Here is a 26,937-nt window from a genome sequence, read left to right on the forward strand (position 1 = left end):
CTTTAGCTTGGACTGCAGTTATTTCAGCTTTTAAAAGTTAAATTCAGGCAGCAGTTGAGGAAAAAAAAAAAAAAAAAAAAAAAACAAATAGTCCCTGTGTGCACAAACAATGCAGCTTCGAATAATACACGATAAGTTTATTTCATATTAACATGAACAGTAAAAACTGGAGAAGTGATTGGATTTTATTTCAGTTCCTTTTATTTATTCCTCTATTGTGTCCTTTTTGCCAGTCTCTTGTCCCTCAAATTGTGGGTACTTTGCCTCCACGTCAGCCCAAGTCAGATAACCGTTCGCCAGGTCACGGATGACAGCAGGAAGTTCAGAGATCTGCAGACAAAATCACAAAGACGTATGAAACACGAAGCTACCAGTTTCAATTTGCTGGATAATTGAGGAAAATGGGTAATTTTTACAACAGCAACAGATTGAGAGCAAGACTATTATCTTCCTGGGTGATTATTTTTGGGGAGAAAAAACAGTAGCTAATAAAACCTCTTAAGTCTCAAGCCTGTGCCATTGCAGCTTAGCTACTAAGGGTGACCCACGAGGGAAGTGAAACTGTCACTGTGGTGGGCCACGGCAAGGTTCATCCCTCATAATATTAGGTTATGGTTTTGGAAGGGAAAGAAAACAATGCACACATCCAAAAGATGCTGTAAGCCGAGACTTAGCCAGGCCCTATTTACTGTAAGCCCAGAACAATAGGAGCTGTCAGTTGCCTTTTCTTTGCTCCTCACAGTAGAGTCACAGCGGGAAGGATCAGCTAGAGAAACCAGAAGATTTGCAGCAAATGGGGGATGACAAATCTCATCTCTGCTACATGGCAGTGAGAGGTTGTCCAGGTGAAACAGAGACAGATGGGTGCCTCGAGGAGCTGGCCCTGCCTGTTACACCGAACTGAACCCACATCCAGCTCAGTAGCCCCGAGCACTCCAGGTGGTTTTGTGCTGTGCAGAGCTAGAACTGCTCGGCCTGGCAGATCAGAGCTACCTCCTGCTCCTAGAGGAGCCAAACTGAGCTTCTGGTGGGAGCCAAGGAGGGAAAGGCACGAAAGAGGCACCAAGGCTGCACGCCCACAGCTCTGAGCAGGTTTTGCTCCAAGGTAACGATGCCACTATAGGGATTCCCTATTCCAGTCTGTCCTAGCAGAGCGTGCTTAAGGCAGGCATGACTTTAGGGCGATGCTTCACCAGCTTTCACAGGCAACACTGGTAGGAGGCAAGCTTTGAGGAACTGTGCTCCTGTTGTGCCCTGTCAGACAGACTGCAGCAGGCACGAGTTCTCCTGCTCTGGTGCCTGTAGATTCAGAGAAGCCCTGCCCTCAAGAAAACAAGTAAACACATTTACTCAGCAGCCCCTGCTCAGAGAGAGGCACTCTAAAGAGCAACGCAATCAGCCTGAAGCACGGCTTTCATCTAAGAACACCACCTCCACATCCCAGGGAAACAAACGCCTCTCCTGACATTAGCAGCAGGGCCTGCGTCTTTTTGACCACTATTCCTTCCCCGGGGATTTCTCAGAACAGCTAAAATTGCCTCCCAGAGTTGGAGACAGCTCCCACAGAAATCTTGGGGGATCAGATACAGCAGCTAAAGCTCTCCCCTGTCCCACACGGAACAGACCTGGCTCAGTCAGCAGCAAAACCAAACCGCCTGCCCTTACCTCGGCTCGGATCTGGCGCATCGAGTCCCGGTCTCTCAGGGTGGCCGTGTGAGGCGTCCGGTTGACGGTGTCGAAGTCGATCGTGATCCCGAAGGCCACGCCAACCTCGTCAGTCCTGGCGTAGCGCCGGCCGATGGACCCGGAGGAATCGTCCACCTTGTGAGAGATGCCGTTCCTGGTGAGTGCTTCAGCTGCAAGAAGTGGAGAAGGGGAGATGACCAGGACTCGTTACATACTCAGCAGGCAACGTGTTCCTAGAAGAGGCTTCCCACATCTTCACAGCACTGCCTGGAGCGAGGCACCGCGTGTCCTGGTCTCAAGCAGCGTCACAGATTCTTATTTTTATTTTGACTGGAGATTCAATGTTCCACTCCCCGTCAATACTACGAACTCAAACCCATCCCACAAGTACATTACTACTCACACAGCATCACCCAGCCCTCACCCAAAGGGCAACACAAACAGAAAAGTCACTGACTTCAGCTTGTCATCACAGTCCCACAGCTTTGCTTTAGCTCCAGAACATCCCAGCCTTACATGTGTGCTTGGCACGATGAGGCCAGGTCCCAGGCAGAGCCTGATGCAGACAGCAAAAGGCCCTGTCTGACAAGCAGCCTGTGCTCCTGTCCTTCAGGGACTCACTTTTAGATGATACGAGTGGCAATTGTGATAGAGTGCACAGCAGATCGAGGATTGATTTCAAAAATTAGCTGGCCGACCAGAGCCAAGGAAGCAATTTGGGTCAAAAAACTAATACACGAAGCGCTGCTTCTGAAGGCTTTGCCCAGACAGTGGGAAAGGTTCCTTTTTGACACCATAAGAAAAAAAGAAATGTTTCTTACAGCGTAAACCAACACATGGAAGGGCAGATAGTTCACTTCTTGAGGCTGGACTGTGAAGTCTAGCAGACACGCAATGCTAACTGATCCCAACCATTTTAGTTCATCAACTCTCCCTTTGCACCTGTGAGAGCCACATGATCCCAAAGCTATTTTTTCCCCCTCTGCTACTGAGGAAGAAGCCTCTCTTCCCAGTGCACATCACCATTGGATCCCCAGTTTTCACTTACATAATTCCTTGACAAACGGCATGAATTCCTGATTCTGGCTTAGAGGAAGAACAGAGCACTTGAACGGTGCTACAACAGCTGGGAAGCTGAAGAACTGAGGAAAAAATAGAAAAAGCACAAATAAATACGAGTTTAACCGTTAGACCAGATTCTTAGGAGGTAAGAATAAACTCTGACTGAGGCTAGAGGCAGGGTGACTGTTCCAGGGGAGCAGATGTTCTCCTGTAAACTGTTTCAGGGTTCCAGCAGAAACACCTCACACACCTGGAGAAAGATTGAGTTCCTCCAGCTGTGCTCCAACCCCTCTTCCCTCCTGACATCCAACTCTTACCTCCAACCAGAGGTCTACAAGAGCTCTCCCTGAGAAAGAGATCCCCATTTGAATTACAGGAAAATGAAAGGTAGAAGAGTTTTTCCAGGATATTTAATCTTATGTACAGTCTAAGGGGAAGGAGTTTTTCCAATCATCTCCCTCCCTGTTTAATTCCCACAGGGGCTTTGCATACGCAAGGAATAAAAGCAGCTCAAAGACGCCCAGAACCCTCCACAGACTCCCTTAGAAGCAAACAAGAAAAGGTGCCCAAAGGGGAAAAAAAAAACATTCCCCGTCCCTTACAGGTCTTGTGGACTGTAATGTGAACTAGACATAAAGCAGCCCAGGCTCCATAGAAAGTAAAGAGGTACTGGAAAGGAGAGAAGGTACAGTCCAATATCCTAGATCTCATGAGCAGTTTGTGATTCAGAGTCTGCTGAGGCCTCACTCTGAGCTCCTGAATCCAGACTTACAGAAGGCTGCGTTTCAGGGAGGGCTGAGGGAACAAGTCTGCTGTCCCTCTTGCTGCACAGAAGCACGATTCCAGGAAAAGCAGCAAAGAGAGGGGAAATAAAAACACTGAGGAGGTGCCTTTCTCTAAATGATGGGACAGCGCCAACCAAGCATGAATCAAGAACGAAGAATTCCTCACCCCCTTGCCAGTAATACAGTGAGAGCCTCACACACACAGCCCCAAAATGCTCTCGGTGCATGCGTATGACACGTACACTGGCAAAAACAGCAACTCAACAGCCCACTTGGGTTTTCCTCATCTCCTCTGTGCATTGTGCAGCCTTATTTTAGGATGTTAGGGGAAGGCAAATGCCTGCAGCTGGCGTTAAGCTGAGGCCCAGCAGCAGGAAAGCTCACCGTTCTCTGCTCGTCTCCTTCCCGAATGCGGAACGTGTGCTCAAACACCGTGTACATGATCCTCCCAATACCAAATGAGGGCTCGATTACATTTGGGATGATTTCTTCCACTGAAATACAACAGAACGCACATCATCATGAAAGAATTTACACAAAAGAAGTGTTTACTGCAGCTGCCTTTCTGCTCAGAAGTTCTGATTATACATAGCTAAGCACATGAAAATAAAAGGTTAAACATTCCTGCTCTAAATACACATACCTGAACGAAAAAATTTGGACTTAATCCACGTCCAGAATGTATTTAGGCTGTAAATAACAAGTCAGGGCCCCTCCCCTGGCCCTGAGAGCAAACAGCACAGCTCACATCCACGCAGATAAAACCTCTTCCACTTCATGACAGCAAGGCCTTCCCCAAACAGTCCTCGCCCAATGCCAGGCCACAAATTATGTCCAGATTACTCTATGGCATGGACCAGAACTGTGCCCAAGGCCATGCTAACAATTAAACAGCCTGGATGATGGCAGGGTAAAGCTTAAGCTCTGGTCCACTTCAGTTTACTGTTCCAGCACAGCTTCAGGAACCAGCAGCCTGAGAAGAGAAGCACAGAGCTTCAGATCTGACTCAAATTCCTCTGTGTTCCTGCCTCGTTCAGCTGCCTGCTTCAATGCTGTTCTGCTCCCTGTTCTCCTCCTCTACAACATGTCAAAGGGAGGGAGGGGAGAACGAGGATTAACTACTTAGTGTTTGCAACAAGTTCTCAGATGTGATGTGCTGTACTTTATTATATACCTGTCATTCTTCCCTGTCCTCGCCACACATCTGTCAAGAAGCTTCTTCCTCCTTCTCCCTTCTGAGCATGAAAGGAGCTCAGTGATCAGCTGCACTGCTCAGACAGGTCAGCTTTTTAGAAAAAGCTCAGATGTAGCAACTGGAGAAGAAACAATGACTACAGGCACTGGCTGCTTTAGAAAAATCAAGGGTGGAATCCAACTCTGCAGCTCTGCACACTCCGTGTGCCTACAGAACCGACCCTCCTCAATTAAGCACCTAATCCCGAGTGGGACTTCACCTTCCAAAAGGGTGATCTCGTTTGGTTTGTGTACTGACTAACCAGTTTCCAAACACTGGTCAGTCAAAAAAAAAAAAAGTATACAGAAAAATGGAGAGCAAAGCAGTGAAACAGGTGAGCACCAGCTCTGTCAGAGCAGCAGGCCGAGCCCACATCTGCTGTTTCTCCTGCAGGGTCTGTTCCACCTCACTTTGCAGCTCTAAATCAGAGTCACAGATCTCTGGATGCAAACAGCTAAGAGACGGGGAAAGCATAAGCTTTGCCTCCTGCTGCAGACAGCTGCCAAACTGCCAAAATGTTGAAATTTGAAGTAAAATCAGCCACTGCAGTTCTACATGCTGGGCCCTAGCAGTACCACAGTCACTAACAGTTACAACTCTTTGAAGTTATGATGAGGCAAAGCTTGGCACAGCACCAGCCTTTGCAGGCTAAAAGACACCTGGATGTCTCAGTGGCTCAGCAGCTGCAACAAATACAGTCTGCACACGCTGTGAGCTGCTGAACTCCTTCCTAGGAGCACACACCGTGCTCCCAGCCCAGGGCAAGACGATCCAGTAGTTACATTATGAGCTGGGGGAAAATCCACCTCAGGCTCCAGCTCTGTCAAAGACTTCTCAAATAACCTTAGGTGAGGACCTCAAGATGTCTCTGAGGAACTCCCGAAGCTGGTGTACCCTCCCCAGTTCCCCCTGCAGCAGTTTCCTACAGCAGCTGGTTCTAAACGCCGCCTTACAAACCCCAGAAGACGCAGCAGGAACACAATAAGCAGCCCCAAGCCTATTACACAGGTTACTGAGCAGCCCCACTGCTGTTCAAAAAGCTTTCAAACTTCCAAGAAAGTAACATTTGACTTTTTTCCCGTGCTGCAGTACAATGCTAACAGGAAAATGGAACTCATGAAGTCCACGTTCAAAGCGTATCCTGCACTGCCTCTTATCTCGGGTGGCCAAACAAAAATAAAAGCTCACCGTGTAATGTTTTCTGAAATCTCTTCACAGTAACCATGTCCTTTGTTAATGTAAAAGTTTTCCCTTCGGTTTCAACAGTGAATTCCCTGCAAAGGAAAAAAAAAAAAAAAAAAAAAAAAGGCATTTAAAGGCTACACCAATAAATAAACAGGTTTTATTTCCTTGATTATATCAGTTGGTTGACTTTAAGAAGAGGTACGGTCCCAGAGACTAAATCCCAGAGATCAAAGAAACATGGTGTAGCCATTAAAAGAAATTTATGTTAATAATAAAATTACTACTTATAAATTAAAAGCAACCATTCTCATAATCACAGCAAACTTAGTTGTGGTTAACAGCCTGAGGCAAACTCAATTAGGAAATGGAAGAATCTCAGAAAGAAGCATAAAAAACAAAAAGAAAAAAAAAAGCACAAGAAACAGGCACTTGCTGCAGAGGAATGGACTTCTCATTCAAAATGAGTAGTCCAAAGGTACCCTACATCTTCACAGACACCAAGCAATGGGGAGGATAAATATGGCAACACACAGTTTTATGTTTTTTTTTTTTTGCATATTTCCAAAGCTTTTGATATTACAGTCCTCTAATTTTTCTGTTGCTCCTTTACTTGACTTGCCACTGGCACACATGACTTGCTGAGGACAACCTGGGCTGTACTGAGCTATGCCACCCACCTCGCTGAAGCATTAGGATTACTGTAATGAAAATGTGTTTAGGAAAAGCGTGTGCTAATCACTTGTGTTTGGACCCAATGCCAAACGGGCTGGAGCTTACAAAGGCTTCACCCTGAGAGCAGCCACAGTGGGATGCTGAACTTAAACAGTCACAACTTGCAGCCCCCTACCCATTCAAACCTACGGCACCAATTAAATCATTTTTACTTATTTTTAATAATTTTAAATCATTAATGATTTAATGATTTAATAATTTTAAATCATTGAATCATTTCAGCGGGACTCTGGATCACCCAGGTTCACTTTCTGGTCCTGATCTGTCTACAGTCACCATATCCTGCAATAGTTTCTCTCCTCATTTTGAGCATTACTGATTTGGGTTTCTATTGTTCGTTTGTGTGTGGTTTTTGTTGTTAGTGGTTATTTTTTCTTAGATCAGGGAAAGAACGTTAAAAACTGTTTAAACAAAGTTGAAAAAGCGCTACCATTCTAGAATATATTCATTGTTCCCACACCTTGCACCTTTTCAATTTAAGTTTATTTCAAATTAAGTTTATTTTTATTACTGCACCATTCGCCTTCCCATGACATACACAGCTGTTGCCCTGCTTCAGCCAAATTTGACAACTGTTGAGATTTCTTACGTTTCTTATTTCTGCATGTTTTAGGAAAACAGGTATGCAGGTTGAGGAAATATATACAAGTTGGTGCCCCAATGACAGACCGTAAGATGTGCTAAAGCATGTCACTAAACACTGGAGAACACACATACCAGAGCCCTGGCTCTTATTTAACCAAATCTTTAGAGTTCCATCACTCTCACAACTGTTTAATTTTAAGCTTAACTATAAAACTATCTGCTAGTCCCAGTCAATTCTGAAACTAGAGTAGGGAAGGTGGCAAACATCTCCCGTTTCTCTGAGGTGTGTCTCTTTTATGAGACAATCCCACTGAAGCCAGAAGCTCGTTCCCATGCAAACAAACAAACATTTAAATGCCATGCTACAAGGTTGTGTGCATACTGAGATATGTTGACGGATGACCAGTGATGATTTGGTGGAAGAGACAGCACTAAAGCATTTCAGGTGATCCACCCAGCCTGTTCCCACAAGGAAGCTGCTTTCAGGCAGCTCACATTAATCCCACAGCACTTTGGGAACCCACATGGGATGTGTCAGAGAAGGGCACCCCACACAGCAGCCAGCTCACCCTTTGTCATTCAGCAGCTGCTCCCTCTCGGTGATGTAACACTCATCACACATGGATAGGAACTCCAGCACCACCTTTGCATCCTTCTTATAAGCTTTGCCAATGGCTCCCTTATTTGCCTCAAACTGAACGATGTTGACTGTTTTGTACGGTGCAGTTAAGGAGTCTGAGATCACAGAAAGCAGGGTCTGGTGCTTCTGCTGCATCAAAGCTAGCTGCTACACACCACAAAGAGCACACTACTGGGTTAAGAAACTTCCCTCCAAGAGAGGAAAGGGGGGAAAAAAAACATTGAAAGGCAGGTCACAGATTTTTAAAGAATACAACTTTTTAAAGTATAACTAGCAGCAGAATCAAGGAATGACGTGGAGTTACCCAATAGAGTAACTTCAAATTCATAATTAAACCACGCTCCACAGCCAAAACAGAGCCCAGGTTAAGCTAGAAAAAAAAAAAAAGCCAAGACAGTAAATTGCCTTTGCCCACAGGAGTAAAATCACCCCCTTGCTCAATTCTTTGCAGGTTACTTCCCAAAGCCATGCTGATCTTAACTGCTAAATCTGTTCCCTGATAAAATTTGCAGATGTAAATTGAAAAAGAGCTGCACAGATCTCCAAGACATCTCACGGTTGAATGACTTTTCAAGAGATTCTGGTTTATTCTGAAAGGATATAGGTTCTTTGAGAAGCTTCTCAGCTACAAGAGGAACTTTGGTGGCACGGGCATGGCAGGAGAGGTCATAGCAGGAACGATCAGCACAGCCAACGATCTCGATCCAGCCCTGAAAAAACAGAAGCAGAAGCTTTCACCAACACACTTTTTTGTCCACTTAACCGTCAAAATTATGTTTGCTTGCTCTTAAGCCCCCCCCTGCTTCCATGACTGTTTTTTCTACATAATTAGCTCTATCACAATATGCAGCCCTCGCTCACCGGTTTGCTCCTTCGTTTGAATGACTCCATTTGTTTCCAGAGGAAACGATCAGCTATCTAACCAGCGTCTGTGCTCAGGGCCAGGTTTTCCACATGACTTGGCAGAACACAGCACTGTGCCAACAGCTTGGGGCTGGGGCCAGAGCATACAGGCCTATCACTCCCGTACTACACGAAGACATCACGCCTCCAAAGTTTTACCACTCTGCAAGCATGGAATAGACAGCAAGCAGCCAGCCACATCAGAACGGCCAAAAAACTCTGGTTTATGAGCTACTAAGACACAAATAACATGTAAGGGAAGTGCTTCTCTCAACACGTCAGCATGGATGGCAAGCAGAAATCTGAAAACGCCATTCATGGATGCAGAATTGATGAAGTCTCCCAACGTATGCAGCAAATGCAACCACCAGCTGGGTTCTCTAAATTACAATCAGCACGGACAGACAGGAATCCTGAACCTGTTTTGTGGTTTTCCAGTTTGCAGGGTGTCAGGAAAAGTATGTGAACACCTGTGGATATGCTGAGAAAACCACGCTGTTCCAGAACACCCTGGGGAATTATTACACCAATAACCAACAGGGTACTACAGGTATTTCTCAGGTAACACAAAACATGACGATTTTATACGAATGGATTTAAAGCTACCCAGAGGAGTTAACTTACTGCTGAGTACTGGAATTCAGTATAAATATTTTTGGTCATGGTTGAGTGACAGAACAAAATCTGCATCTAGCTCACAAGGAGGTTTTGTTCTGTTCCTGGGATTGCTGCCCTCACCTCAGGGCTGGGCTGTTAGACCTACTGCTCTGTGAGTGCTGTACTAATCCAGGACAAGGCTCATGAAGTTCACTGATCTTACTTACATGGTGTGGCCCACGTATGTCCAGCCTGTTTTAGGCTGGCTCCCAAGCAGCTGGCTGGGAAGAGAAGCTGGAAATACATGGCAGTTATCTATATTCTGAGGAAGCCAATCCTTCACTTGTTCCTACAGGGCTTTCCTATATGACGACAAATCACTCATCCAAGCTGCTGCATTTTTTTTCTCCTCATCTTAATTTTAGTATAATTTTAGCTGCTACTTCTCTAACTGGTTCTAATGAAGCATCGCTTGAGTGAGAAGCCTGTCTCAGCTCCTTAAAAGAAGGGAATAGAGGGAAACAACCCAAGACAAAAAAACAAAACAAAAAAAAACACTCATTTCAACCACCAACCTCTTCACCCCTAGTTTGCAGGAGGTTCTTCCTGCCCACAAATAAAGCTGCCTTAACTATCTGATGCCTTGACCCATGCCCTTTGTGGACACCTGTGTGCTGCATGATCCCAGTTTGGCTATCCTGACAGAGACCATGGATGAGGTCTACTCACATCAGAGTCCCTGCAATATCACAGGCTAACCCTGAAGACCTCCACAGAATCCCTTCTATCTTTCAACCCTTTACTGGATTAGATCACAGAGTTCTCTAGGTATTTTCAGGAGTCTGCACATATCCTAAACTCTTTGGAAAGGCTAGGAAGAACACTTATTTCATTTTTTTTTCCTTAATGTATAGTGAAGTATCTTCTTTTTTCCTGATTCAAGTCAGGAAAATAGATTCTGTACTCTTGAAGACAGGAATAACTTCCCCTACTCAAAATTGATAGTCTACTTACTAAGTTTCAAAAGAAATATTTTGGAAGACAATCATTTCAAGTGATACACTTTGGCTGACACTGAAAAGCCTGAAAGCTCAGCAAAAGAAACTAAAATGAGGTAAGTCTGGCCCCTAGCTACTTACTGCTGATTCACCTAAAAAAAAAAAAAAAAAAACACACACACACACTACAATTCTCCAAACTCCAGCCAAGAAGATAAGAGAAAAAGAAAGCTTCCAACAAGGCCTGAACTGAAGAGCTCTCGGTGACTCAACTGGGAGATAAATAGTCTTAGGAAATTTTTCTCTCAGCACCAGCTGCCTGAGCTGGCAGGCCTGAATTCTCACAGCTTGGAAGTGGGAAAGGAAGAGAAAGCTTTCTAGCAGGAGAGAATCTGTCCTGGAATAACGCCTCCACTGAAATAAGTTACTGGGGGGTTACAGTTTTGGCAAATTTGTTTTCCTTTCATTCCAGATGAAATTCAACCTGCACAAAGTCCACAGGTGCCTTCAGACTCCAGCAAAGGAGCTCAAACAGTTCAGAGACTTTGTAGGGAGCTGACCTCTCCCCTGAAGCCCTCCTTGATTCAGAATAATTCCTCCACAGTGTGTACAGACCAACACAGGAATAGACAGAAACATCAGACTCATCAGCCCTAGCTTTAAAAAGCAAGCAGCACATCGGAGCCTCCGCCTGCACTAACAGCAGATGTGACAGGGACATTTGCCTTTCCACTTCGCCACTTACATAGGATGTTTTGGACTCCGCGTCCCAGCAGTCACAGGCGTAATGAGCCATCTCATTCTCCATATGCTGTCGGAAGCGCAGCTTGTCTGGGGAAACACCGACCTTTGTGAGGAAGAGGTAGATTCTGCCGATGAAGTAACCAAGAACGGAGTTATTGATCACACCCTGGAAGGAGAGAAAGCAGGAAGAAAAAACACATAGAAATTAATACGCAGGGAAGGGAAAGCGTGATTTATCACACCTCCACAAACAGCTTTTGGCAGATATTAGTACTCCATACTACTCTTTTATCAGCTGAGTGATACCTACCACTATCCCAGTACTACCTGCAGCCTTTTATCTCTGATAACCTTTGCCTGGAAGTGGTTAGGGCCAGGCTGGATGGGGCTTTGAGCAACCTCATCTAGTGGGAAGTGTCCCTGCCCATGGCAAGGTACTGGAACAGGATGGGCTTTAAGGCCCCTTCCAACCCAAATCACTCTGTGATAACAAGGGCCACGCTTAGATCATGGTCACACTGATGCACTTGAGAGGACTGAGTCTTAAATCAGGGAGCAAACCCCAGCTGACACCACAAAACAGTCTGTAATTTAGCCTCCAGAAGAGCATTCAAAAGAGCAAGCTCTGTGTGCTCACACGAGGAACATTACCTGTTGGACAGCATCTCCCAGCCGCATTATATGGGCAGACTGCCCGCTGACCTGGGCCTTGGAAGAATACAGGAGGATGTTCAGATCTGCCACGTTCTCAAACTTGGGATGACTTTTCTCACTGGGATCCACAAAGTGCTCAATTTCTGCCATGGTGAATTCCCTAATGGAGACATCAACAACGACTTAAACTCAATATTCTGTGCGTCAGCCACAACCCCTCTAATCAACAATTGTGCTTTTGCCTCTCACAATTAAGTCAGCATTTAAAAACATATGCAAACCAGAGCCAAGGCAATGGACAGACTAACACATGAACTAGACTTGACACTGGCTTTATTTTCATCTTCAAATTCCTAACACAATTCCCCATAAATTCCTTGAGAGATATCTAGGCCATGTTTATCACCACTGTGAATCAAAGCAGAGAATACCACTGCTGGAAATTCTCCAAAATTTTTGTAGTTTTTCCAGACTATCACGATGCCCATGTTAGAAGTACAGTTTCCTGTGGAGTCAGTGAGGAATAATCCACTGACTTATTCAGCAGTCTTAACTCGTAGCAGAGATACCTAAAACAGTCGGGTGAGAGGATAATTTCTTGAAAATAATTATACCACCACATTCAGCAATGGTGTACATCCTGTTTGAGGAGCTTGTTTCTAATACATCTATGCTCATGCATTGGTTTAGCCTTCTTGCTTGAAATCAGTTTACATTGAATTATCTTGTTATCCAGAACCTTTTAGAACACCTCTGCATAATCACTAACTTTAAATCACAGGCATCAGGATATAATTTGCTATGATAGCATAATAACACAGTCTCCTGTAAATGTGCCACAAGCGTGTAATTTATTTTTGACTGGAAATGTATTTCCATAACAAAAGTTGCTCATTTCCAGATGCGTGAGAGAACAGGAGGACTGAGAAATTTCCAAACAGTTCCCTTAGTGCTAATGATGGCACTGCCACTCAGCGACATTTAAGGCACTGTATTAATCAGTTACCAAGTTTGCAATACACACTGCCTGTTTGTACAGCACAACCACGCTGACTGCATGGGAGTCCTCGTTCCAAATCAGACAGAGGCATCTGTTCAGAATAATTCAGTTAAGATACAGCGATTACCCTGAAAGAAGTGCAGTAATCACTTTCACCCTGAGATAGAAAGCTTTGAAAATAATTCTCAGTAATAACCCTGAGCTTTCCGGCTTGACTGATGCTGGGACACAAACACAGGTCTTGAGTCAGGTTATCTCCTCACTTCCTCTCTGTAATAAGCTGCAGAACTGAAACAAGGAAACACTGCTGCAAGGTCAATTGCATTTTGATTCCAGATTTTAGCTTTAAAGTAAACAGTATGATGTAATTAAACAAAGTTGCACACCTTGTAGAAAACACAGCTACCTTTAATGATTTGTTTAGTTCATGATGGAAGCCAAATTTTGCTAGCAGAACTGAATTTAATCGAGGTGTTTCTAATAGAGCAGCTATTTCACAGATCCTACTTCTCTCCAAGCCTGGCTGGTGAGAAATCATTAGTTAAAACCTTAACTAAATAAGTTCTTTGCCCGTGAACCCTGTGACTGACTGGGCACCTTATCAGGAGCACGCTGGGATAAAGCACAGAAGTGAAATAACAAATCTTTGTATCAACACCAGAACAAACGGGAGGTGCCACCTGTGCCAGGACACCCCCTGCTGAAAGAGGAAATTTGCAGTACCTCACTCTGATAAGGCCAGAGCGGGGCGAGATCTCATTTCTGAAGGAGTTTCCAATCTGGGCTGCAGCAAAAGGGAGTTTGCCTTGGTTAAACTCCAGAAGACGTTTGAAGTTGAGGAATATTCCCTGTGCAGTTTCTGGCCTCAGGTAGCTGAAAGGAGATGGGGCAGAGGGGAGAGAGGAGGGAAAAAAAAAAATGACCATCAAAAATTGGTGGGGAAAGCAGTGAGAAAAGAAAAACACAGTTACTACAGAACTTAAAGGAACTTTTTTTGTCTTGAGTCTTTTAATTACAGACACAAAACACTGAAGCAGCAAGCTGAGGGGAGACAATCAAACATCAGCTGTGGCCCAAGTACAGAACCTCACAGGTACTCCTAAAAACAAACTGGATGACTTGGCTGCTTTTGAGATGTAAGGATGGAAAGGGTATTTTTATGAAGTACAATGTATTAACCAGTTACAAAGTCACAGCATCACAGAGGTCAGAGGGAGTGTTTTCTCTTTGCCTGCACTACGTGGGTCTGGGCAGAGCCAGGCTTCTTCCAAATGTGGATTTTGAAGGGAAACTATGACAACAGCTCTGCTATGACACAAACCGTGGTTTCAGTGTCCCTACAGTGATCTGACAGTACGAGGGCAGTAACGCCTACACAAACCATTCCACGTACTGCACTGGGAAGCACACGACACCTACCCTTGATCTTCTATCACAAGGAGTATCATGAGTATCCTATCTCTGCTTCTGAAGAGGGAAGAGACTTACTCTTTACTTTTGGAGATCCCAACTGAAGAAAAAAGCCTCTACACTCCCACAAAAACTACAAACACCTAGTCGCTGAAGTTACCTCATCCCACTAAGCAACTTCATCCTGAAAAAGGTACAAACAGTTTCTCTACAGGCACCAGGTAACTTTGGGTCCACAACCGTCAGTTAACTGGTTTCCTGGAAAGCACAACGCCAGCCAGCAAGGTACAGCTGTGATCCGCACAGTTGGGCAGCTTCAAGTGTTATGACTGCAACAGTTCCATGTTCCTCGTGTTAACGTTAATCCTAAGTGAACTAGGAAGAAGGGGGAGCAGAATGTGATTGGTACTGACCCAGGCATGTTTCCTCCAGGCCCAATGGAGGTCTTGAACATCAGATTGAAAGAAACAGGAGGGGAAAGGTCATTCCCAGTGATAGGAGACTTCACGTTGTAGTTCACAAAGAGATCTGCAAGCTCTTGCTGGCCATAGTTGTCCAACTAATATCAAAACAAAGGAGAAATATTTTAATTAGCAGACAAGCTAACTGGAATGAATTACATCCTCTTCATCTTTTACTGAGCCTGACCCACAGCTCTGAAGCACCTGCCCAAAATATTCCTTTTTAGCCTAATTTTTTTAAGCAAGCTAAGTTGTTGTTTGAAACAACGACAGAAGTGTATCTCAGGAAGCAGCAAACTCATTTTAGTAATGTCGGTCCCCCAACTCAGCCATTCCATAAAAGTCTACACAGAATTGCAAGCATTAAGGGTAAGAGTGGGTGTAAAGCAGAAGAAAAGTCATCAGGACTACATCAACACCCACTGGTGGCTTCGTCTGCAGTTTCAGCTAAAACATGGGGAGCAGTGTGTCAAGAAGAAAAAAAAAATACAGCAGTGAGGGAAAAGAAAGCTAAAATATCTGCAGTGCTTTGTCTGCATTCACTTCTCTTCCTCCTGCTGCAAGAAACACCATATTCAAGCCATGCATTTGATACTCCCTTTTAGAGCTGCTCTGCATTTTAGTCAAATAGAGCAAATCTGCAGCACAGGGCTTCTTGGTAAAAGAATTTTCATTTGCTCTAAAAGCAGCTTGGATAGATGCTTTCACTTGTGACATAATGTCAGCCCCTTCCAGAACCCTACTTTTCACTGAAGGACAAGAAACAAACAGTAGGAGCACAAGAACTGTAATTTAACTACACAAGAGCAGCAAATTCTAGCCTTATTCTGAGCACGTAAGCACTACCGTTTGCATATGCACATTTAAATGTAGTTTCTATAATGTAAGTATCATAAGGGACCTATAGTGCACATTATAATCATGATTTAACACTCAAGCTAATAATCAAATGAGCTGTTTCTAACTCTGCCACAAATCTTCATGTATCAGAGAAGCCTCAAGACAGGATAAAAAATTAATAGAAGGATTCCTTTAAAGGATAGTGAAGGTTCAGAGCTGCAGTGTGACAAAGCTAATAACAGCTGCTCAGTGATGCAATGCACTGGAGAGAAAAAGTGGCTGCTTCTGGAAGGAAACATCCACTCTGTTATGCATGGCTCTGGAAGCAGTTATCCTAGAAGTCATGAGAACATGTCATGAGAACAAACATCAAAAACAAACTTTTTTAAAAAAAAATAAAAATCTAGAGGCAAATGCTTGTACAGCTGCTCAGAACACCAGCCTGGAGCCCCAGCTATTTTCACAGTAAACAGAAGAAAATTAATGCAGGGTCTTGAACACAGAGGAACAGATCGCAAGTGCTTCAAAGTCTTGAACCATACCAATTCAGTGCTGAGGTGGTTCAGGAAAAGCCTGCCAAAATTTCCCATCTGTATCTGTTTCTTTGCATCACACTCCTGCATTGAGGCTTCAACAAAGGTAAAAGGGGGATTCAAAAGAAACAAGCTTTCTACAGAGAGTAGAGTGCAACACAGCAGACTAGCTCCAAGGACAGAGCTTCAGCCTAACAATTCTGTGTTCAAGAGACACCAGCAGTAACTCTCCAGTGCAGAAGGAAGATGTGATTAGGCAGCAAGTTCCCAGTATTTAGGAACACATATCTCTGAGGTACACACTTCGAGAGGCAGAGAGAAAACTGCTACTGTGTACTGCATTTCCCCTATGGCACAGGCATCCCTAAAGCAGTCACCTCCTCACGCAGCCACCTACCTGTGTGATAACATTTTCCATTTCTGCCTTTTTCTCTGCTGTGCACTTCTTGTCAGACATAAGCTTTTGCAGATGAGCTGTGAGCAAGAAAAGTACACATTGAGTTTATATCGCAAACCTAACACCAACCCCGATCTAAAGGTAGACAGTAGAGGAGGATCCTCTAACATGAGCATTAGTGTATGCCCAGCAGCTGTCCTGCTGGTCTCCATCAGGTTAATTCCACTCACATCACCAGGGCAATGCTGATTTGCAGCACAAAAGCTGCAGCAATTTGCTGTACCAACATGCAACAGGGAAAACAAGAGGTCCTGCTCTAGTTTATTCCTGATCCTGATTCCTGTAAACCCAAGCAATGGTTTTGTAACCCCTTTCTCCTTTATTTTCCTTCCATGAAGACTGAAAATTAAAAGTAACGTCTGATCCCAAGCCAGCAAGGCTAATTTTATCCAAATACACTCAGAGGCACGTACTGACTTGGTACAGTAGGGTTAGGCCACATTTCATGTTAAAGCACAACATCCTCCATGAGACACAAAGGCAAACAGCGAGGGCAAGACTTCCCATTGCCATTTTGGAAAAGGAATTTGCCTTTTTAGTGGCACTAACAGCAGGTGGCTGTTCTCCAATGATGGGCTGCAGAAGAGAGCAGGGACACTCTTGTTTGTGGGCCCGTTCTGTGTGCAAAGCGGGCAGAGGCTGGATGGTCTGCTTCTGTGTTTGTTCTTCCCCCACCAAAAAGAAGATTCAAACTGAGTACTACAAAAACAGTTTAAGGCTGATATAGACTGTTCTACACACGTAACTTCCAAGAAAAGGTCTAGAAATCTAAGCAGCACAACCCATTTAAACCTACAGCAGAAAAATCCTTCCTTTCGCAACAGAGCTGTACGCGAAAATGTTTTACAAGAACTTTTTTACTTTTAAGATTCCTTCATGTAATTTCTTTTTCTTCTTTAAACAAATTTAAATCAATAACCAGGAAAAAAAAAAAAAAGTGAGGACTTTGCAAACCTAAGAAATGCCTAAAGTCTATTTAGCAGTCCCAAAAGCTGGCTGAGTTATAGGGTATACAAAGGTCAGCAGCAGCCCTGTAATGGACACTTGTATAGGGAAAGCGTGCTCTGTCCCGTTATATCTTCATTAAATCATTTCCCAGTTCTGAACAAAAAGCAACTGAAACACAAGAGATGTCTGGAACATGGCACAGAATAAGAACCTTTTTATATGGGAATCCTCAGCTTAGACAACACAGCAATGTTTTATGGCCTGAAGATGCAGCATTTTGTAAAAAGGGCCCCAGCTACGTTTTTGGTAGAGATCCCATAACTCGTTTAAAAACACTAGCACAACATTTTTGTGGGACTGAGAACTTAGGGAATCTCTGGTATGGGCAAACAGGTTATGAATAATGCACTACAAACACAACTGTGAGTGACTGGATACACCAACTGGCCCTCCCCAAAAAAGATATTATTTTCCCACGTTAAATCACTGCAAGAAATCCCCAAACACACCTGCCTTTAACTGAAAACCAACCTTTTAAGAGATGATCAGCACGAAAACACTCCCCATTTTTCACATCTTTCACCATGAAGTCAGCAAACTTGTCTACATGGCCAGAAGTCCTAGAACAGAAAACAAATAAAAAAGGAATGTGAAAGCTGCCACTGGACAGCACTGGGTATGGGTGGTGCAAGCCCACTGCAGGGACCATCACCAAAGAGAAGCCCTTCAAACCACGTGCCCGAGTTGCAGGCTCACTTTTGCTTCAGGTTACAGATCTCCGTTAAGCAGTACCATCCTACAGATGATTTGATCTGTGAGAAAGTACCAATACAGCTAAATCTTAAAGTCGGTAAGTGAGATGACACTTAGCTACCTTTAGAAACCACGTTGTGATTGAAGTAAGCAAGAAACAGGCAGTTGTGAGGGGTCCTCAGCAGTTCAGGTAAACAGATTTCCACTATTTTACACCAGTGACCCATGAAAGCTCCTGACGCTCATACTGTGACCCACAAACTGTAATGCTGTTGCCTCAGCTCTGACTCATTCCAAAAGCTCCTGAGATTTTTAGCAAACCTGTTGGCAGTCTTAGCAGAAATGTGGAGGCGAAAGGGTCCAGAGCCTGAACTACACTCTCACCCTTGAAGGCAGTCCCTCCACCTGGGCGTTGGATACAAAGAGGGCTACAGAAGCACCATTTCTATTCAGAGCTCTGTTAACACACTGCCTTTTGCCATCCCCCTGCAGAGAAGGGAAGGATGGTCCAGCATCCAAACTGCTGTTCTAAGCCATGGCCGAGCCGTCCCCGTTTTAGGACGGGCACGTCATCCTTTTTCTCATCTTCTTGACCTGTTAGAAAAAAGGATAACGGCAATTTCTTACCTACGGAGACTGCTAGGAGACATTAAGACATTAGGCTCTCAGGCAGATGGGTCCCACTGCTCTCCCAGGTTTATGGAACAACACCTTCTCTCACTGACCTGTGCAGTGATACCTAATTATTTTGCACTAGAGCAGGGGGATGAAATTGGGTGACCCAGTCTCAAGATCCCCATAGGCACTTTTACAAAAGCCTGTAAAAAGCAGCTATGACCAGAAATGCCATGCTGTAAAAAGAAATATCCGTATTTACTTCAAAACTGGCTCTGGCGTGAGCATGGTGCAGTCAATCTCCAGGATTTGCTCCTCCTGTATAAAGTGCTGTCTCCATGCCTGGATGATGTTGTTCTTCAAAGCACATCCAACAGGCCCAAAGTCATATAGCCCACTGACACCTGCAAGGAGAGAAAGGAAAAAAGCGTTGTAGGAGCAAGATGGTATGAAGCTGCATTGTTTGGAGGAAAATGCCTCCTTTCTCAGCGTCCCTATGGGTTCATTTGAGTCTGAGGTCATTTTCTGAGTATGAACTGCTCTGTGCTAAGCAGAATAAGGACTGTGGGCTCTCTGTGGGGTGCTTTTTGCATGAAGACCCACAACAAAATCTGAAAGTAAATGCTGCAAAGCATCTAGAGAGACAGTACCCTACCCTATCAAGTACAGTTCAGTTGTGGGGTGCACTGGGGCATCAGGTAGTGGCAGAAGGTGAAGCTGATACATTGATAGCTGTAAAAGCCAAACTCCCTTCACCAACGGATTATATCTTGTGGACTGTTTTGTTGGGGGCAAACTGAACACAAATGAGGTGGTAACGCATGTTCCAAAACAATACGCTGTTTCAACAATAAGATGTGTGCCAATCACCAGTTTAGGCAAAAAATGAAACAAAGAAAGCTAATAAACAACCCCGAGTATTTATTTGCCTTAAAATAAAAGAGCAGTAACCATACAGGCACTGCGCTGACCTTGAGCTGCCTCAAAACAGCTCTCTGAAGAGGTTTAACAGCCACATTTGTTCACCTGCCCAATAAAGTTCATTGATAAAGTTCATTAAGGTAACAGGTTCTAAAGTTCAAGTTAGTTTTAAGCATTATCTTGCCAGAAAAAGCTCAAAAAATGGTTGTGAGGAAATAAGCTGTTCACCCCCCTTAAACTCCAAACACCCTACTCCTCTGCAAAGCAACTGCCTTCAACTGTGTAATGCTCAAATCCTGCAGCGTAACATCTACTCATTTGCACTCAGAAACCAAAAGAGAAACTATGAGGCTCTCCTCCAAGACTTTAGGGAAAGGAAACCTTTTGGAAAGGCTAACAGACTCAAGCAGGAGAAAGTTTAAAGGCAAAAAAAAAAGATCTTTCAAGTTGCATTAAGATAACATCCCAAGAGAACAGCATTTCAGATAGCTAGAAAGACCAGAACATTAGCCTGAAGGGATTAGAATTTAAATTTCTTTAAATCTGTACCTCCATAAATAGAGAAGGCTTGATCGTAGAAAAACCTCCTTTTCAGGGTGTCTTCCATTTTAACTCTGTCCACGATGTCATCTTTGGGCTGCAAGGCCAGCTCCTGTAATTGAAGCAAACCAAAAGTGGTTAAAAAGCTGCAGTTTCTGACAGGACAAATCCTCTCCGCTCACCATTAGGAGTCAGAAGTCTGTAAAGACCATTTTGAAGCGAAAGTATCCTGCCAACACGCTCATTTTCCAAAGAGAAGTGGACTCTGAGATGAACATGATTGTCTGAACGTGGCGTTTTAGACACTTGAGGTGGGCTCATCTGCCCTGACTTTCAAATAACTAAGCCTGAGCTAGCCACCTTCAGCTCTCTTTACAATCTATGGAGAAAAATGGCAATTTCCAAAGCAATTCTCCCAACCTATTTCTCTCTCCTGACTATAAAGAGAGCCTAAAATGACTAGCTTAAACTACAAGCATATAACTTGCGGTGTGGATGAAGCTTTTATTAAAATGTTCCGCACATGAAAGAATTTTTGCTGCAAAAAATATAAACAGCATCAATCTCGTGCTTTGCCAGAGGTGTGTGTTTAGCCATTTGCACAAAGAATACTTTTAAAATGTAGACTTTTACAAATACAAGCACACAAATTTTATAGTTACAGAGTGTCTAAATGCCCCAACTGAATTCTACAAAAATGTTTTGCAGCAGATACACTATTTTAACTGAAATCCTACATTTAGGCAGAGCAATTACATATAAATGTCTACTGGCTTGTCTCAAGAAGGACAGAGTGTTTTAACACAGAAAAACATTATTTTATCATTGGTATATCTCTGACAAAAGTAATTCAGAGAGAACAACTGTTTATGACCCTAAATCAATAGCCTAGGAACAATTTACCTGATTTGGATTTTTGCAACCAACTCCAACAGAGAAGTCAACAGAATTGAACGATTTTCTTCAACACAGACAATTTGACAATTAGAACAGAATTAAGCCAAGGAGTTCACTAAATGAATTTGGATCCTCTAGCACCATCATTTTGAACAGTATTCTGCTTTATATATATATATACAGTATGACCTTTTTTTTTTTTTTTAAAGCCCCTAGAGACGCATACAAACAGCCACCATCTATTAAGACCACAGAAGCTCTGCTGCTGCCATCAGCATAAGCCCAGGTGTAATTTTGCAGGAAAGTGAGTGAAAGACAGACAGGGCACACAGGAGAGCAAACACCTCAGCAGTACTTTTAAAGCATGGCGAGAGAATCCATTGGACACTCTGCTTAAAGAGCGGAATCACATTTCACAGTCGCCAGCATTTCTTAACAGAAAGGGTGGCTTTTGCCCAGAGATGGACAGAAGAACAAAAGGGACAAGTCCAGTTTTGAACTGGCGGGGAGAAATGGCCAGCAGTGCAGGAAGAGTTGTAGCAGGTACAGAACCCAGAGAGAATGGTGAATAAAATGGTGAACAAAATGGTGCAGAAGTCAGAGAAAGTCTTTCTATCTGGCTTCGAACTCTATTCATAAATGGAAGGTAGAGAAGTGCCTGTAGTAGCCATCAAGACCCTGTACAGGAACAGAATCATCTACTGACCTTCCAAAAGATACGGTTTGAGAATATAAATCCAAGGAACTTAAACACTACTCTGTCCTTTTCAAGCCATCAAATTCAGAGTCACCCTGCTCTCTTTAAGCAGGAATCACAGGACTTGGCGACTGCACCAGCAGCTAAAGCTACCAAACATTCACACTGCTGCCTCCTGCAAAAATTGCAAGCGACCACGATGCATTGCTGGAAACACTGTCAAGAGAAAGCACCTCACTTTGGGTGCTGTGCTGACAAGGGAACTTGCTGTGTGTGCAAGGTCATTCGTGTGCTGACAGCGACACAGCCCACACGTGTTGTGTAAGTGGCACGCACGCCGCTCCGTGGCATCCCACAGGCACTCTCCCAAAGGAAAGGTGGGGCTCAAAGGGCTCCCAAAATTCCTGATCCGCCTCCTCGCTGCTCTGTGTCAGGTTTCCGAGGGCTGAGAGGCAGAACCGGGATGGCACTCCACAACCCTTCGTTGCAGGAAGGCCTAGCCACGCTTACAGGTTTCACGCAATGGTTTCAAGGCACGGTTCTGGGCTGAATACCAAGCAAAAATGATATTGCCTTGCTCGGGTTAAATGCATACAGCCAGCCACATTGCCAGGCCCAGGGAGCACTAATTGTTCACCCCACATCACTCAGAACAAATAGGGTCAGCGGGTTTCAATTTGGATACCTGCACTCTCACAGAGAGTCAGCCCCAAGCAGTGCTGTACTTGTTTATTCTTTCTTTTAGAAGCTGCACCAAAACAATGAAATATAATTTAGCAAGACCCAAGCAGCTTTAGGTGAAGCTTTAGACCTGTGGGTTTTCATATTTCAGGAGTTTGCTGGTGCTAGCTGGAAAGATCACTTTTTAAACTATTTCAGAAGTGAATTCAAACACTCTACACTCTATCCATCTATAGATATGCTTAAAGAGCATTAAACAGAGAGAGAGGCTTTTCAGGCAAAACTGCAGAGCTCAAGTTTAATTTCCAGACTCACCTTCGCTTCTAGGATCCTCTTCCGAGCTTTGAGCTCTGCTACAGCTTTGTCTATATCCACCTGGGGAGCCTTCTCTTCCTTCAGCTTCCTTACCAGCTCTCCCTAGAAGAAGAAAGAACAGAAAATGTGGATTCTCTCTTCAAATACCACCACCGACAACCCTCCTTCTTTCAGCTCCTCTGGCAACCCAAAAGGAGGAGGTTGTGCTGTCTCCCAACTCTTCACAGGTCTCAAGAGGCTTAAGTTCAAGTGAGAAATGCCTTGGGGAGTTAGCAAAACTGGACATCGTTAGAGAACAATTAATGCAACCTCCCCCACCACCCCAAAACATTAAATCCCTTATCTGTTATTACATCTTCGTGTGCAAATACACTTCGCCGTTCATCATTTCACAACAGACTTCCACACACCCTGATTTTCTGTCTTTAAGGATGTACCAAGTGGATTCCCAGGTGGTTACTACAGGCTTTGTGCTCTCTCTCATTATAAGGTTTCTCTTCTTTCGGCCCCCTTCACTCGTCTTCCAAATTTTAACTTTAGACTTCCTCTGCCAGATCTGGCCAAAATGGCCCAATAAGTACACAAATTTGTAGAAGGCCTCGTGGAATACCAACCTTTTTAGTTTAACATCTAAGCAGGGAAGACGCTGCACTATCTGTCAATACTATTGCTGTTAAAACCAGTAGCTTTGGAAAAGAATGAGGTAAAAAAATAAATATATATCCCAAGTATTTCAGAGCAGCAAAACCCAGCAGTGTGTTTGCGCAACGGGACCCTCAGCAGCCATGCCCAGCTTGCTCCCGTAGAGGAATTAATTCACAGCCTTCCTTTCTGTCCACTCTTCTCCGGCCAAAACCAAGGTGCACCTTGAATTATGAGGAGGACACAAAGAAATAGCCCCAGGAGGAGAAGCACAGAGACATCAACGCCTCACGTGAGATGATCTAAGGATGGGATGCTCTGAGTTGAGCACTGTTCTCGTGCCTTACATTTCTCCATGAAATGGAAAGAAAAAGGAGATTGCAACATTTCCACTACACCTGCCTTCTCCTACAGTCGCTGCTTCTGCCGTGAATATTACAGGAACCCAAAGAGAAGAGAATCCACACCAGTCAGATCAGAAAGGGTTCTTTCAAAGACTGGGGGGTTCAAAAGCTGGTTTTATTAATAAACGGAAGAAACGAGTGCATGAAAGCACACACGAGGAAACAAGAGAAATCTAAGAGATGTGCCGGACTCCCCAGCCCCGTGGGGCACAACCTGCACGTTTCCTTCCTGTTAACCGGTCCCACCAAAACGTGAGAGTTTCACTGCGGGCTTCCACCGCCGCTCCTGGGTAACGTGGCAGAGGGAGGGATCTGATTTTTTTCTTTTTTTTTTTTTCCCCTTTCTCTCTTTTAAAGTAGTAAGTCCAAATTGACCTTGTTGAGCTTAAGGGGGGGGTCGGCAGTGGAAAAAGCAGCAAGGCGGCAGCAAGGCAGCTGCTGCTGACTCAGAGCCGTCACCCTGCTCGCGGCTGAGCATCGAGAGGCAGCGCACAGCAACTCTTTGTCCTGATCCCCAAGCGAAAGAGCCCTCAGACGTAGGCAAGAAGAAAGGGAAAGAAAAAAAAAAAAAACACACACACACACAACCGAAGCAAGCAATTATGCTTGCTGACAGGACTCGATCTAATTAAAGCTCCGAGCCCAGCCCAGAGGAGGAGTGCACAGCAGCACTCGATGTGGCAAATTTCGCTGCAGCTTTGTCCCACGGAGCAGTAAAGCAGAGAGAGGGATCCACCCCTGGATCACGGCAGCTTATTGCATCAGGCGCTGCTGCAGGAGGAAGACGGGCAGCTCGCCTTCCTCTCCGGAGGTTAAGAGTCCCTCTGGTTTAATTAAAGCCTCTTCTCTGCTTCTCCAGGGGCTGGCAGACGGGGTCGACCATGCTGTAATGTCTCAGCTTATCATCCTTCCTCCCTGAGCTCTTGTGCAAACACCTCGGTGAGATATTGCTGTGAGCTCTATGTTAAATATCCCCGGCCCCAGCTCAACGTGTTCACCCACACACCTTGCCCTGGCACCCCACGCTTCTGCTCTGGGCCCACCAGCACAAAAAAAACAGGGGCACCGGTACCCAACAGGGCAAACGGCAGCGTCCACGACGCAGGATTTTACAATAAATCCACCAGCTGGTCCCGGGGATCATCATTTTCTTTACAAGGAGCTCCCCTGCCAAGGCATTAGGCTGCGCAATGATTCATAATAAAACCTCACCGAAGCGCCGGTGTAATTAGAGGGCCGTAAATCCACTCATTTAATGGGGAAACACGCACGAATCCACCAGCCCACGGGACACACACGTAGCCGGGCACAAGACCACGGATTCGGCCACCTGAAGGAGCCCGGTGGGGATCCCACACGTAGAGGTACGGGGAAATCCCAGGTGCACGCAGCACGGGGGCTGAGATCGAGGGTCGCTTACGAAACCAGAGGACGAGCAAATCCTCCTCAGGTAAGAAGGACGCTCGAGATAACAGCTTCACGTGCCAAGGAGATGGAAGGAGAAAGGTGTGCGGCCCCAGCTGACCGGGCACAGCCGCCTTTAAGATGTTTAAGGATGATCCAACAACCAGCGTGCAAAGAAATGACTATGCCTTACTGTATCGGGTAAACATACAATTATTGAAAAAGGTAAATTACCCCCCAAAATCCAACACAAAGTCATTTCTACAGGGAAGTCATCACATGACCCTGCAGGATGAGGAAACCTCTGCAGGCTGCTTTATAGAGAAAGCACCAAGAGCCAGCCACGGGGCCCTAAAAGCATGGTGGGGGGCCCTAAATGCACGGTGGGGCCGGCCCCAGACACGAGGAGGAAAGTCCCCGTAGGCTGCCACCTGGATCCAGTGGGTGACACATGGGGAACCCCCAGAGACCCCAAAACTGAAGGGGTTTTGGGACAGATCCACCGGGAGCCCTCACTGTAGGCTCGGGGGGGAGGTGTGCAGGGTGCTGCAGTGACCCCAAATCCTGAATTATGGGATGGGGGCAGGCAGAGCCCTATGAGGCTGTGGGGAAATGCTTTGATTCCTGCACAGGGGGACCCCACAGCTGGGGGGGGGGGGGGGCAGAAGGGACCCAGGGGGCCACGGAGGAGGGGGTACACAGCTGTCAGACAGCCCTGACCCTAAGCAGGACCCCCTGGGACAGCAGGGACCCCCCCCTCAGGGAGGTGAGGGGCACGTCAGGTCCCATCCCCAACCCGTGTGGGTGTCCCTATATCTCTGTGTCCCCCCATATCCACGTGTCCTCCCTGCCCTCCTGTATCCCCCGTCATATCCCTATATGCCCCATATCCTCCCTCATCCCTGTATCCCACCATATCCCCACACCCCCCCGTGTTGCCCCCATACCCTCACACCCCCATGTGCGTCCCCCCAGCCTCCCCCATATCTCCCTATATCCCCTATACCCCCAAATCCCCGTGTGTCCCCCCGAAACCCCCCTAAATTCCCGTGTCCCCCACAGCCTCCCCATTCCCCCCCAAATCCCTGCGTTCCCCCCAAATTCCCTCCCTCCCCATATCCCCAAACTCTCCCCCATATCCGTGTGCCCCTATTCCCCTCTAAATCCCCACACCCCCCCTTACACCCCTCCATCCCCGTAACCCCCCTAAACCCCCTTTTTCCCCCACTTCCCCCAAAAACCCCAATACCCCCCATTTCCCCCCAATCCCCATTTCCCCCCCATTCCCCCTCAATCCCCATTCCCCCCCCGTATCTCCCCACACACCCCAAACCCTCAAATCCTCACAAATCTCCCCCCAAACCCCAAATTCTCCTCAAAAACCCCCCATTACCTGATGCCGCACCGCCTGCCGCAGCGGCGCCAGCACCCCTTCGGCGGCCGGGCCGTCCATGAGGGAGGCTGCCGGTACCTTTCCCGGTACCTTTCCCGGTACCTGAACCCGTCCCAGCCCCAATCCCGGTCCCGGTGCCCGGCCCGGTGCCGGTACCGGCAGAGCCCAGAGGGGGACGAGGCGGCGCAGGGCGGGCACGGCGCTGAGGGGCGGCCGCGGCA

At 45.6% G+C, this 26,937-nt stretch overlaps 1 protein-coding gene across 1 annotated transcript; it reads right to left on the minus strand.

Moving 5' to 3' along the window:
• GARS1 (glycyl-tRNA synthetase 1) lies at positions 1 to 26,937 on the minus strand. Its single transcript, XM_082754316.1, has 17 exons — positions 26,717 to 26,937; positions 22,874 to 22,975; positions 20,293 to 20,395; positions 19,085 to 19,226; positions 17,986 to 18,074; positions 16,447 to 16,523; positions 14,629 to 14,774; positions 13,529 to 13,678; positions 11,803 to 11,965; positions 11,153 to 11,317; positions 8,511 to 8,619; positions 7,839 to 7,983; positions 5,956 to 6,041; positions 3,918 to 4,027; positions 2,735 to 2,828; positions 1,666 to 1,856; positions 1 to 330 (listed from the first exon to the last, which is right to left on the minus strand). Exons 1-17 carry the CDS (start codon positions 26,774 to 26,776, stop codon positions 205 to 207), a joined length of 2,058 nt encoding a protein of 685 aa, XP_082610442.1. The 5' UTR covers positions 26,777 to 26,937; the 3' UTR covers positions 1 to 204.

The sequence above is a fragment of the Aythya marila genome (genome assembly GCF_965140915.1).
Source record: "Aythya marila genome assembly, chromosome: 2".
NCBI lineage: Eukaryota > Metazoa > Chordata > Aves > Anseriformes > Anatidae > Aythya > Aythya marila.